This window comes from Hemicordylus capensis, chromosome 3 (assembly GCF_027244095.1).
Source record: "Hemicordylus capensis ecotype Gifberg chromosome 3, rHemCap1.1.pri, whole genome shotgun sequence".
Classification (NCBI taxonomy): Eukaryota; Metazoa; Chordata; class Lepidosauria; order Squamata; family Cordylidae; genus Hemicordylus; species Hemicordylus capensis.
The window spans coordinates 38,819,106-38,833,992 of record NC_069659.1 but is presented as its reverse complement, the minus strand read 5'-3'; the positions used below and the strand labels follow the sequence as shown (position 1 = coordinate 38,833,992).

General features: G+C 45.3%; 1 protein-coding gene across 12 annotated transcripts in view; it reads right to left on the bottom strand.

Annotated features, from left to right (window-relative positions):
• Positions 1–13,744, bottom strand: part of PAN3 (poly(A) specific ribonuclease subunit PAN3) — a 111,540-nt gene extending 97,796 nt beyond the window's left edge. For 3 of the 12 annotated variants that reach the window (XM_053305710.1, XM_053305708.1, XM_053305709.1), the window contains exons 1-2: positions 12,627–13,522; positions 4,067–4,203 (exon numbers count right to left, since the gene is read on the bottom strand). In XM_053305710.1, coding sequence (XP_053161685.1) covers positions 4,067–4,203; positions 12,627–13,116 — 627 coding nt within the window. In that variant the 5' untranslated portion in view covers positions 13,117–13,522. Of the gene's footprint in view, positions 1–4,066; positions 4,204–12,626; positions 13,532–13,649 lie in introns of those variants that run through there. The other 9 variants (XR_008318811.1, XM_053305712.1, XM_053305711.1 and 6 more) reach the window with 7 other exon arrangements.
• Between the last annotated feature and the right edge of the window lie 1,143 nt (positions 13,745–14,887).

The following is a 14,887-nucleotide window of genomic DNA, read 5'->3' as shown; positions in this document are numbered from 1 at the left end:
TGGTGGTGGGGGTGTCTCTAAAGTTTCCCCCTCCCCCCACCAACCTCCCCCTGGCTTTTATGGGGCCAGTTCAGCCCATTTTGGAGCCTTTCCAGCCCTCTCCCGGCTTGCAGCAGCCATTTTGAAGGCTGCCACACATGTGTATAAGCTATTTGTGTGCCCAAACAAAATTAATGGTTAGCTTCGTAGACAGAAGCAGTAAGTTGTGAAGGCAGATTTCAAGTCCTGGCTTTATTTAACTACTTAAGTGTGACAGTACAGATTGAACTGACAGTTCAGTGAAACTTCTGAGAATGCAACCTGTACACCGACATTAAATTAAGAACAAGAGTACCAAAAACCAACCATACATCTTCATGACAATACAGATCTGTCTGGACAGCAGCAACAGGCAAGAAAAGCACAAATCAATTAGCCAATCAGAAGAACTCTGCCTCAGATTAGACCAAGAGTGGATCTGCCACAGCTGTTGGTAGGTAGATCTACACACCAGAGGTAGTGACACAGCGCTCCCTAGAGATTTTAATATACGACTGTTTAAAAGTTATGAGCCTCTGATGCTGAAGGGTAGACCGGATACCTACAGAAATCCAATGAATCTCTATGGATGAAATAGAATCACATCAGGAATCTTTGTGTCAGCAGCTTTAGAACTAGGGATGTGCATCCCTCCGAAACGGTCCGGATGGGGGCGGGTTATAGCTTTATGGGCGGGGGGGTAGTACTCCCCCCCCCCGCCGCTCTTCCCCCTCTGGCACTGTAGTTTTTGTAAAAGTTTCTGGGGCGGCAGCGTTCCTCCCTCCCGCCCCTGGCCCCGTCGTTAGCCCTCCAGAGCTCAAGTATGCTACACGCATGCGCCCGTTCTGGCACTCGTGCGCACTCGCCACCGCTGCGCACACTCCGTACACGTCACACATCGACGTTTGACGTGTACGGAGCGCGCTCGGCGGCGGCGAGTATGCACGCGCGCCAGAACAGGCGCATGCGTGTAGCGTACTTGAGCTCTGGAGGGCTAACGACGGGGCCAGGGGCGGGAGGGAGGAACGCTGCCGCCCCAGAAACTTTTACAAAAACTACAGTGCCAGAGGGGGAAGAGCGGCGGGGGGGGTAAGTACTACCCCCCCGCCCTTAAAGCTACAAACCCCCCCGTGCCGAGCCGCTGGACCGGCTCGGAACCGGACCGGTTCAGAGGCCTCCAGCATGGCTTCCGAACCGGTCCGGGCACACTCCTATTTAGAACCCATTTTTCTCCATCTTAGCAGAGGGGAACAGGTCATGGGAGGAGAACAAAGCCTTCATTAAAATGGGGAAACCAAGTGGTTTAAATTCACCTTGGAGATTGTGCAGAAGATATTTTGTAGCCTCTGGCATTTCAAAATTCCTCCCTGTCAAGTTTTACTTCGATGCAGTTATCTCATGTCTTCTCTGACTAACTGGCTATCTATCTAATGTCTCTCAGTGAAGCCATCTTCATTCATTCATCTTTCCTTCACTCTTTCAGTAATGTTTCATGGCCTCTTCTTTGGGTATGTCCAGCTCTGCACTCTTGTCATATTTAGTTTGTCTGTCCATTATTGCTCCATAACAAATCTCTGTGTTTCCTGTAGATACATACTCCCCAAACCTCAAATTGCAGGCTTGGGCTTTTTCCCCCTCTTTTTTTTTTTTTTTTAAAGTAGTAACAAAATTATCACACTGAATGTGCACAAGTGCATCTGAACACCCACAAATCCATGTGATCCTATTTTCTGAAAAAAGTGGGAGAAGTACAGAGAACCAGGAGTTTTATTTTTTGTTAAAAGAAATTAATGGATTAAATTAACAGAGTGTCTGCATGGATGGGGCAATGCTAGAGATGTAGTTAAGAAGAGAAAGACTTTGATGAAGAAAAACTGTAAGAGTGTGGACAGAAGGAACACAGAGCTTTTGTCCAAACTAATTATTCCAAAGCTTGAAGCTCTTTATTAGAGTACAAGATTGCACATATGCAGACAAATGCATATGCACACAGATCTCAGGATGTAGCATGATCTGTGCCCTCTCTCCTCCCACAAATAGCAGGCTGTATTTAAAATGGTTTCTCTGTATACTCTCTCTCTCTCTCTCTCTGCGCCTCTCCAACATTTGTAATGTGTTAGAAGAGATGAGCACAGCCAGTACATAAGTGCTTACGAGTGACCGTTCCCTTCAAATACCCTTCACACACCCTCCACTGCAGGAACTCAAAACTAGATGGAAGATTCTCTCAAAGACACCTTACAGAAACTTGTCTCATCTTATTTATATTTCTCTCTCTCTCTCTCTCTCTCTAAATTGAATGTGTCCCCTATACATTCTCACACCCTTTGAGCTACTGGGACCAAACTTTGCACAGTGACTTCCTAGGACCCTATGAGTAACAAAGGGTACCTGGGAACCCCAACAACCACTTTGCACAGACAGGCAGATATATAACTGGTATATCCACAAAACATATGGATGCAATAACAAAGAGAAACTCGCACCATTAACCCGAGCAACACTGGGTACTTAAAGCTAGTACCACTATACACAGACTTCCAAACTGCCAGCACAGTCAAACCCTATTTGTCACAGAACACCAGTGTTTTGGCTCAAACTCATTCCCACAATTAAGATCAGAGATTCAGTACTTAAAACCCAGATTAGAACACATAAGGAAGCCACAGAGATTTGTACACAAATAAAAAAATTAATTGAACTAGGCACCTGTTTTTATTTCTCATACTACTAAAACATTCAGAATAGTTTTCCTCAAAGAGGCAAAGGAGAGCAGAGTTTTATGGGAAAACTTGTATACGAATTGAATGCACTATTAGACAACCTAAAATGGCAAGAAGGAGATGCCCTAACTTATATGATCCAAGAAAAATTCAGGGTCTACCACACAGAACTCTGCTAACTTTATTCTAGAGATGTTTTTGCTCACAAATCATCTCCCTTTTATCACCTTTACCTTGCCTGCAGCAACACTGGATTTATACCCTCCTTCCATACCCCTATACACCTCAGGAACATGCCACAGCAGCCAGCTGTCCTGGGATGGATAGATGAGATAGGTTTGTTACTTTTAACTACTTCTGTTAGCCATCCCATAGCAAGTTGTTCTCTTATTCACAATAGAATAAAGCATGCAATTAACATCCATAAAACAGAAGTTTTCAATAAAATACAAGGACTTAAAAACTTTTTTAAAAAACTCTTTTAAAAGGCCTGGGTGAACAGAAAGGTCTTCAGCTGGTGTCTAAAAGAACCAAGTGATGTTGCCAGGCAAGCTTCATAGGGGAGGGTATTTCATAAATAGATTTTTTCCATTTCTATCTGCTTCAGTTCAGGTATTTTTAACACAGTTGTGAAAATCTGCAAGAGTGCTAGTTCTATAACTTGGAAGTTTAAGAAATCTTAGAAAAAAATGTAGACTTCCAAGTTATAGAACTAGCACTCTTGCAGATTTGCACAACTGTGTTAAAAATACCTGAACCAAACTAGATAGAAATTGATCACATGGATTCATACATTACCTTTTATACTCTTGGAAATAAAGTCAAGAAATGGTCCAAACACTGGTCAAACCACCAGAGCCCCTTTCAGCTATTACTGCTCCACTGAAACCTCTATGTACAGCAAGAACAAAAGCAAAATGTCTGGACCAAGACTACCCACCCTGGTTGCCATATTTCTTCCACCCAATCACTGAATGCTCCAATACAGTCACTGCCTTTTATGAACAGTGAGAAACAAAAGATGGAACAAATGAACTTCATTGTACAAATTCAATGGAGATAAGCAACATCTGAACAAGATGGCAGATGCCAACCGACATGTCTTGTATAATTCTAAAGATTGTGGCAAACAAGCGTTTCTCTCCAAAGGGTCAATCTGAACTGCACCATTAAGAGTTCCTACTGCACTGATTCCCAGATTGGAAGAGCTAGTTTGCTGCTGACCCATGATAAAGTAAAGTAGCCTAGTAGTCCAGATAGAAAAACTGATTTGCTACAGAAATATTTTCAACCTTTGGTATGCTAATATATCTATAATAGCTTACCAAGTGAGGCATTACCTGCATCACAGGATACTTTGCTTCAGCAGGACTTCCAAATCCATTGACACCAATGAAGCTGGTGCTGAAGTAGGAGTCTGTAAGACTAGCTTCAGCAAGGGCACCTCCATCCATGCCTGGAACTAGAAGAGAAAACAAACCTTATTTTAGGTACCAGCTTTGCAGACCCTTTACTCCTGAAAGCAAAGGAGATAATTTTACACTGGCCTACCTCAACATTCTCACCTGACCAGATGAGAAATTTACACAGTGGGTCACTGTAAAGGATTATTGCAGTTTCGTGATTTGCCACTTGCAGCTGTGAGCAGTAGCTGCACTGGGCAAGACCCAAGTGGCAAACCATACACGCCCTACCACAGCAACAGAGCCAAAATTGCACTTCATTTGGTTTAAAGCAGGGCCACATTCTGTGGATTCAAAATGTGTTCATCTCTCCACACTCCGGCATTCCTCAAGCATTACACAGTGCACATTGCAAATGTGCACCTCTGTATCACAGCCTTGTGCTTAGTACAGAACTATGTCAAGACAGCTGGTTCTGCCTGCTCCCCTTTAATACTAAATATATACATATTTGTAAAAAGAGGGGGCTGGCAGCAGTGGCAAGTAGGACTGATTGGGCAAGTGGAGTAAGGGGTGGGAAGCAACACATAAAATTAAATACAGTGTTTTAAATTTTAATGAGCTGCAGAAGCAACACTATCCACTGCATATTAAAATAAGCAGACATTTCACTTCAGCTACTATATAGGAGGCACACGCAATAAAATAGAGAAAAGACAGGAAACTACAGGAAATACTTCGTATACAAGGTGCCTGCTGAAACACTGGTGAAAGAGGAAAGGGAGGCTGATGAGAGGAGTTGTGTCTGTTCCAAATATAGAGAATGGTGCAGCAAAAGGCAAGAAAAATTGTAGTAGTGGTAATGGAATAAAGAAATAGAGCCTGTTCAGACATTAGCCTTTCCCACACATCTCCTCCAGATTCGCTGTCCAGATCCAGGAAAATTGTTTGTTCAAACAGCTAAAAGGTCTCCCAGTTGAATATTACATTCCATGTGTGATGAGGAGAGCAATGGAGGGGACATGCAAGCCCAACACCTACTCCAAATCTCATCACATGCAGACAAGAATAGTTGCTTGTCATTACTGCTTCAAATCTGCATTTATATGGAGGATAGCTCATGACTAGGGAAATTGCTTCAACTTAGTAGAGAGGGTTGGTTACACAGAGCTTACGGCTGACCTATTTCTGTTTCGAAACCTCAGCCATATGTTTGCATCAAGAGCACTGTTTTTGTTAACAGTACATCAACCAAGAATGTTGTGTTTTATTGCCCTATGCACCAGTAATATGGCTGTGAAAAGATATAGGTTTTCAATATTTTTATATAACCAATATTTTTAGAGAAAGGTTATTAATTATTGCCCTGAATTACAATCTTTACAATTGCATAGGATGCTGTGTCTAACGGTTATTGCTGAAACATAATGAGGAAGAAGGCATGAATGCTGAATATTTGTATATGCCACCATGGAGCCTCTAATGTACTTATACAGGTAAAATTGAGAGTGTGAAATAAATATGCAGTAAAATTGTAAATAGGTTCCTATTGGTTTAGTGCCAGCCTCAGTCAGAAGATCTACTGCCAAAAAGATACAGACAGTGGCTTTGGTCAATTGCCAGGGGAAACAGTTCCATCACTGTGGGCTGCCACTGATGAAGTACTCCATCCGCCCTTACCATTCAAATACAAGGTACGTATGGCAACGTTCAAGGGAGCAAAAGTGACAAGGAGTAGATATTAAATGTGACTTATCAATACAGCCCATAATTCAGACACTAAGCAGCATTTCGTTCAAAACACACATACACAAAACCAGAAGTTTGCCACCTGTAAAGGACTAACCTTTGGGACTAAAATCCTACTCCAAGTGGCCATTAAACTTGTGGTCTTCAGCCTTTTCAGATGGACCCACATCCAATTTCAAATTGCATTTCAAAAAATTTCCAGTGGGAACCACTTAGTTTTTTTACTATATACATCCATCTTTCTTTCTCCCATTCTCCACCTCCTGCTCAGAAAACTGTGGTTGTACCATTGGTACAACCCATATTAGATCATGGTGTGACCAGGTTCCAAATCATACCCTCTGAGGTCTTCCTTGGGTTCCTCTATATTTTTAGCACTCAAATATTTTAATAAATCAAAATAATTTTTGACTGGTTGACAGAATAGAAGTTCTAGAATAAAATTAAACTCACGACAAAGAAAATTGTTGCAAACAGAGGCAACAATCTCTAGTAGTGTTAGAGTTGAAAAGCAATATATACATATCTATAGCTTCAATCCCAGGCATACCCATCTGAGAGAAACCCTCACTAAACATAGGACTTGCTTCTTAGTAAACATACATAGGATTATTCTGTAAGTTCAAGTGATTATTCTAAGGGTATAAAGTGCTCTTAAAGCACAATCCTATATGTGCACTAGAAAGTAAGTCCCCACTTTATTTAACTACTGTTCAATAGTACAAATTGAAAGCCACAATATGCTTGAAGTCAACTGCACACACTATCTTGTTTAACTCCTTACAAATGATAGTGAAACACACAAGCTGGACTGACCCAAATACCCATCCATGCAGGATGATTTATTACTCTACTTCTTCCAGTGTTTTATCCATTCAATGCTGTAGTATTTTAACAGGTGTGCCCTCTATCTTTTCCACTGTGACTCAGGCAACCTTGCTATCTATGCATTTCTCCTAAAATGCAAGTTTCACCTTCTCTGTGGCCAATTTATATTCAGAAACCTTGCAAGTCTTCATCTCTTTTTAACCAGATAGCTTAATCAGATATTAACCATTTTAACTAACCTTTCCAAACCTTTAGATTACCTCCCCCAATAGAGAACATTTAATTCACCCACTGCAGTAGGTAATGCTGCTGAAAATACCATCTGCCTAAGAGTTTTAATTCCAACATCTTCAGCTCACCACTCTTTCTCCAACTCAGCCAAACAGCTTCCATTCCCCCCCTACATATTCCTATAATAATGTTCACCTCTGAATATCTTCAAACACATTGCAGTTACAACACCCATTCTAAATTGTGGCCCCTCCAATCCATACATGTAGTACTTCGTTTTACTCATACTCTAAATCAGGGCTGCATATATGTTGTTGGACTACAATTCCCATCATCCCAGTGCCAACTAGACAACTCCAGGGATGACTGGAGGTGTAGCCCAATATCTGCAGGAGGACAAAGTTGTGCAGCCCTGCTCTCAATGAGAGACCATTTTAAAATGATAGTGTTTATTTCCTTCATTCTTGTTAGTGTTTATTGTCCTTTCTTCTTGTGTTTATGTGAAGAGAAATTGTGCCTCAGGTCTTGACAAATTTTATTTGGATCAAGGAGCCAAACAATGGACATCTGAGAAGCCAACGTGATGTAGTGGTTAGAGTGCTGGTCTAGGACCGGAGAGACCCAAGTTCAAATCCCCATTCAGCCATGATACTTGCTGAGTGACTCTGGGCCAGTCACTTTTTTCTCAGCTTAATCTACTTCACAGGGTTGTTGTGAGGAAAAACTTAAGTATGCAGTACACCACTCTGGGCTCCTTGAAGGAAGAGCGGAATATAAAATAAAATAAAAATATAATAATTATAATTATAGTAATAACATTACAGACTTGGCAATGGATATTGTGGAAGGGGAGGGAAAATGGGTTTCTCTTCTACTGTTTTAGGGATGTGCACAAAACTGGTTCTGTGCACCCCTGAAAAGGTGGCAGGGGGAGTTGCTTTAAGGCATGGGGAGGGTGTCCTTACCTCCACTGCCACATTTCCCCTGCCGGTGCGGCTTTCAAAATCACTGGCACGGGGCAGCTGTATACCTTCTTCCCACCCTGGTCAGTGTAATATGCATGCCGGCCACTTCCAGTATTACACTGACCGGGGCGGCAAGAGGGTATTTGGCCACCCCACGCCAGCGATTTTGAAGGCAGCACCAGTGGGGGAAACGCAGTGGGGGAGATAAGGACACCCTCCCCATAAAGCAAACCCCCTCCGCCTCCAAACCAGTCTTTCGTATCGGTTCAGCGGTCTATGAATAGAAGGCTGAACCAGTTCGTACTCATCCCTATCCTCTTTACAAGTAACATAGAACAGAAACCAGGCTGCCAGTGACAAACATTTTTTTTTTAAACAACTCTACCTCTGAATATCCTAATCCAGGCACTACCATTAAATTTCTAGGTGTCATGACTCCCTGGCACCCTGAATTTGTCAAGCCCTACACCTAACTGAAACTATGCAGCATGCCAATGTAAGCAAATTTGCAGTATCAGATTCATCAATTTGGTATGGTCTTGCCCATGGTTTTGTACACTTAAAATACATAAAGTATGTATTTGTAATACCGCATGTAAACACTAATAAAGAATCATATCTTCCAGTTAAAAGAAACATTTCCCTAAAGCAACAAAATTGAATGTATATTAAAAACATGATTATTTGCTCCTCTTGAATGAATCTGATCTCCTTGTTTTTCCTCTACACAAAAACTTAACTTATGAGCATCCTTCAAGTACTGAAGTTTCCCAGTATCAGACAAATGTTGCACCTTGCAGACAATGATTTGAAACACATTATGGGAGATTAAGACTCAGTGAGCCTTGTTAAACAGGCATTAGTGTCCAATTTGCACATGAGGAACTGAAGCTCTGCAGGGCAATTACTCAAGAACTATCAATGCCAATTTCTTCAGTGTTATAAAAATCAACAGTCTAGCATGAGCAAACTGGCATCATGATTAACAGTAGCTACTTCTTAGGCAGCACATTAAAAAAAATCCAAATAACTTTTCTCCTTGCAGCTACTGTGTTGTTAGGATGGTACGACGACTAAACAGATGCGTCCAAATAATTAGGCCAAAAAACTAAACTTTAATCCTAGTTTTTAATCAGTTTCTTCCAGTTCCCAGGTACTTACTGTACTAAAACCTAACCGGGGACCATTAGATGTAAAGACATTTTATATCTCAATAGTTTTAATTCAAAAGCTCAGCCACTATTTACACACACACCCCTCCCTGATAGGCACATGTCAAGCATGGTGCTCTTTTGCTTTACGGGTGTTAACTACCCAGAAGTCCCATCAAGGCTCCAGCTGCACTGATAGTAAGCCTGCAAAACATGCATCTTGATGGCTGAGGTGGTGGCAATACTATTGCTCTCATGACCAGGCTTCTCTCACCAGCAGTAAAATGACACACCATCTCTGAATAAAGCAGGAACTACTATTGCAGCATATTTTGAGGAGTTTTAGAACACAAGTACTGGATTCACCATTATTGGTTTCACCAAGTATTAGCACTCTGAACATAAGCTGTGACATGCAGTCTGCACAGGGGTATTTGCATCTCATAACAGGGGCCATAATCTATAGTAGAATTGCACAAAGTCAGATTCCACTTACAGATCTAACTATCAGATTCAGGACCGAGCAGAGGCAGAGAAGCTTTCAAGTCTGTCATTGGACTACAACTCCCATTACCCCCAGCCACAGTGTCCAATAGTCAGGGAGGATGGGAGTCATAATCCAATATCTGCAGGAAGCCAAAGGTTGTGTAGCCTTGATCTACAGAGAGCAACAGCTTCCCTTAAACATCAGGGGTTTAATTGCAATAGCAGTACTATTCTCATGGCCAGGTTCTATCATGTGCTTATCTACTGTACAGCAGAAAAGTGTACTTAGTAGAGAGTACACTTAGTAGCATTCCTGCTTCTAGGATCATACATGCTATCCAATGTACAATGAGGCACATAATGGAAAGTGTGAATTAAGCTGAAAAAAGTGAAATCTGCATAACATTCAATTCCCCATCCCCCTGCTGCCCCGAGCTGTAATAATATTACTACAGAACATAAATCTAAATTAAGGTCAACATCACTGATTGAACCAGTTTATAAAGTACCACCATGATTGAAAACTAAACATTTAGTACTATTGACATGAAGCAACATAAAACACTTAAGGTAATCGAATGTGAAAAAAGCAGTACAAGTTGAGTATACCTTATCCGGAATGCTTGGGGATTCCGGAAGTGTTTCGGATTTTTTTGGATTCTGGAATGTTTTCATAATGAGATATCTTGGACATGGGATCCAAGTATAAACACGAAAGGTTACTGTATTTTATCTTTGCTCTCTCTTGAAAGACAGGGATGGAGGAGCCCCCTTTACTGCCTCCTGCCAGGGGAAGGCCAGTTTAAGGGTTAACCTGAGGAAGTCCAGGTTCCTAGAGAGGTGACTGGGAAGAAACATTCAGCACCAGTGCCTTCCCTTCAGGCCCCTCCCCCCCAAAAGGAGCTTTTGTGTCTTTTCCTGCCCACAGGATCTGTAGCCCGCCCCCCTGAAGAAGAGAACTTGGTGGTTGCCAGTGTAGGTGGGGTGCGTGGGGACCCCAGAGCTGCGGGGAGAGGCCATGCAAGGGAGGAAAGCAGGGAGTGGGCTTGGGACGATGGAACCAGGAAAGAAGTGTCCTAGGTGGGCAATGAGGGGGATGAGATGTGTGCAGCCTTCTAAAATAAGTAAGTTTTGACCGCATGTTTAAAAGCAGCAAAATCGGGAATCTGTGAGCAAGTGAGCTGAGGAGTTTTGTTTTTTGTTTTGTTACAGCGTGGAGTCCGGATTTTGAATCATTCCAGATTTCGGATGTCCGGATAAGGGATACTCAACCTGTATAAACAGTAGATTGAAGATATATGAATGGTGTAATCCATGTAACTACTATTTCCAGAACTCAGTGACTTTCTGTAATCACCTCAAGGCAAAGATCAATGTGTATTCCAACCCTATAAAATGAAGTTAAAGCATTTGTTTAGTTGCCATACTACTACACCATGTTCAACAAGTCTCAGCACTGGGGCAAGGTGAAAGAGCACACTATATAAGCATCTCCAAGCTGAGTTCTAGATGGGCCTCCACTGCAAGATGACTGCACAAAGTAACCTTGCAATGGAAAAGCATCCATGCAAAGCCATCTTAAGAAGGTTTTTTAACTGCATGTAGTCTATCAGGAAATGACTTAAAGAGGTTGCCAGTTTGAATCCCCACTGGTATGTTTCCCAGACTATGGGAAACACCTATATCGGGCAGCAGTGATTTAGGAAGATGCTGAAAGGCATCATCTCATACTTCACAGGAGGCAGCAATGGTAAACATCTCCTGTATTCTACCAAAGACAATCACAGGGCTCTGTGGTCGTCAGGAGTCTACACTGACTCTACGGCACACTTTTACTTTAATCTATCATATGTAGATTAGGTATTTTCTGAACAAGTTACAACTCCTGAATACACACTGCTCATGTACGACAGCTACACTGCAGATAGAATTACAATTTTTTACTAATTCTCTTTTGCAGACCATTTCATCCACTGAGTTTCACTTAGATTCCACTTACAGATCTAACTGTGAAATTCAGGACTAAGCAGAGGCAGAGAAGCTTTCAAGCCTGTTGTTGACAGGAAAGACATGCTACATCAAGCTACAATTCAAAGATCTCTAAGTTGTTGTTTAAGTATTTACAAAGTTCAGATATCCCAAACAACCTGAGGAGTTAGAATACTTGTTTCACCACATCCAAGAACTCCAAAAGATTTGATCCAAATTCTAACAACTCACTTTCACAAGCAGTACTCCAATCCACTGTGATACAGACAAGAAAGGCTACTTCCCTGTAGATATGGGAAACTTTCAAACAAGAGTTACAGATACAAGCCACAGGTACACTGAATCCAGAGTAAAGTAAAAGTAAAGTGTGTCCTAGAGTCAACTCCCAGAGACCACAGAGCCCTGTGGTTGTCTTTGGTAGAATACAGGAGGATTTGCCATTGCCATCTCCTTCACAGTATGAGATGATGTCTTTCAGCATCTTCCTATATTACTGCAGAAGTAGAAATCTTGTGTATACACACTTTACAAGTGGGTTCTAGGCTATGCTATCAATCCTGCCATGATTTTTTAGAAGCAGTCATAACCTTTGTCTCCCATTTCTGCTTTATAGTTTAACCACTTGGGTAAGGTATCCACCATTCTTACCTCTCCTGCACACATGCTCACACACACTCAACTAGGAGTATTTTCAGTCCCACAGAATACAGACACCATCACCACACCTTTGTCTACCACTTCTTTGAGAGAAAGCCTTCGACCTTTCACCCCCCCTCAGAATCCCCGTTATCCCCCACTTCCACCTCCAACCCTACAGGGCACTGGCAGTGGGGTTCAGGGTAGACTGTCAACAGCTCCCTCCCTCTTTCAAGTCCTGAGACATCCCAGCCTTCATTTCCTCTCACCAACACAGCTTCACCCACTTTCATCCATCCCCACCCGCTCCCAGGGCACCCAGCCACTTCCGTGGGACGCTCCCGACAGGCCGGCCTGAAGGCCACAGAGCTCAGGACTGGCACCAGAGACCCACCCAGGCTCTCCTCCCCACTCCCCCGCAGAACCGCCCCTTCGACCCACACTCACTGGCCAGGCGGGGTCCGTCCAGCCCCCCTCCGCCGCCGCCTCCAGCGCCTCCGTGGCCGCCTCCTGCGCCTCCTCCCATGAGCTCGGGGGGTTTCTTAGGCCCCACCACCGGCGCCGCTGCCCCGTGTCCCGGGTAGCCGCCGCCGTGCCCCGCGGGTGAAGCAGCCACGGTGACGGGCGGGGCAGCGGGGCCAGGAGGGAGCCCGAGCGGAAGCCCCCCGAGGGCCGCCGGGGGCGGAGGCCCGGGGCAGGCGGCGGAGGCGGCGCTGCAGCCGCCGCCCACGACGCCGGGCTCCTCGTGCAGGAACTGGCACTCCTCGCCGTAGAAGCACGTCTTGTCCTTGGCGTAGTAGCGGCAGAACTTGAGCTTCACTCCGCCGGGGGCCGCCGCCGCCGCTGCCTGCACCCCTGGCCCCGGGGGCGGCCCCACCACCGCGGCAGCCGCCGCCGCCACTACCGGAGAGGAGCAGGGGAGCCCGCCACTGTTCATGGTGGCCGCTACAGCAGCAGCAGCAGCAAGGCCGCCTCAGGAGGCACCGCCGCTGCGCCCGGCCACCGCACCATGAAGAGGCAGGCGGGCGGCAGGCACAGCGGCAGCCGCCGCCAGCACGGCCGCCGCTGTCACAGCCCGAGTTCCGGCAACAGGGAAGGAGGGAGGGAGGGAGGGAGGAGTGGGGGGTAGGATGGAGCGGTGGGGGGGGGAGGAGGGAGGGTGGCGCGGAGGGGCCCGCCGAGGAAATGAAGCGGGGAGGAAGCAGCTCGGGCAGGCTGGTGGTGGCTGGTCCCGGTGGCGGTGGTGGCGGCGGCGGCGGCAGCAGCAGCAGCAGCAGCAGCAGGAGGGTTGTTTATTCCATTTTCCTCTTCCTGAGCTGACCCGCCAGCGCGCCTGCGCCGGAGAGAGGCCTGCTGGGTAATCTGGGCCTGGCGAAGCCGCTTGCGGAGGAGAGGCCCAGCCTCTAGAGCGGAGGCCCTGGCGGAGAGACTCCGGGGTGCGTGGGAGGAGGCTGCTCGTCTCACACTCACCTGCGGAAGCGCCACCCGTTGCTTCTTGGGGCCCCGCTGCTGGACGAGTTTTTAAGAACCGGTCCGCGCGTGTGAACGTATACCTATCCCCACGCTCACACTCGCGCTGTGACACCGTGCGCGTCTGAGCGAAGTGGGCTTTTCTCCAGGAAACTGCGTGCCATAAGAACAGCGCGGCCTTGCACAGTTACCTGGGAGCAGGGCCCATTGGACACAGGGGGGCTTCTGAGTAAACATGGATAGGCTTGCGCTGGATATCTGGGTGCTTAAAGTGCCACAAGACCCTGCCTCCCCCCCCCCCTTTTTTTTCTTTGGCCTTGGTTATAATGGGCTGGCGCGTGGCTACCCATGTGGATATTCTCTCTCAGCACTTTTGAATAACACTGTGGCCTGCATTAGCTCCCTTTTCGCTAAGCTGTTGCACTCACAGTCGGGGCTGTGAATGTCCTTTTCTCTACATGTTTATGGGACTAAGTAAGCCTCTTCAGGCTACTGTAGTGATTGTGAAAGACGTTTCACACATTGTGTGGATACAAACCTGGGTCTGAGAGGGCCACCGATGGGGTAACTATGTCCCTGTTGGACATAGCACCAAACCAGAGGGAAACGTGCTAGAAGTTTGAGTTTGTTTGAAAGCGTGAAGCAGCGGTTTTGCCTCCCAACCGTGGCTCTGTTTTCACTCCCAAACCTGAATTTGAATCCTCGGTTTGTAGTGAGTTTCGCTGCTGAAATCTGAGGTTGGAAGGTAGCATTGTGTTATCTGAATTCTTCCGTTGCTGTAACCTGGGTTTTGTGCAGAAGCTCCTCCTGTAACCATAGAGTGGTTAGCAGAGAGCAGCCCAGAAATGTGTCAGTTCTAGGATGGCCTTGTTTCTCTCTGACCACCTCTTGAAGCTGCTGTCCCACCATCTGCTATCCCCTTTCTCCTGCTGCTTGGCAACAGGGATGCTGCATCCCTGGAGTTCATGCACTTAAAGGGACATAACCACATTGGAGAAAGCTGGCTTTCCTGGTGTGTTTTGGACCTTGAGTGTTCCTCGCCAAGAATGACAGAACAGGACAGAGACAGGGAGAGGTGTCCTATGATTAATCACTGCTGTGTTTTTTTCCACAGACAGAGCCCTGGTAGCCCAAACAATGGAACGCATTCCCCAGCACATACATCTCCATTGCCCTTGTTTTCCCCATTCTCTCATAATAAGAATGAGGATGGAAGGGCATTCGGCTCTTAAATAGAG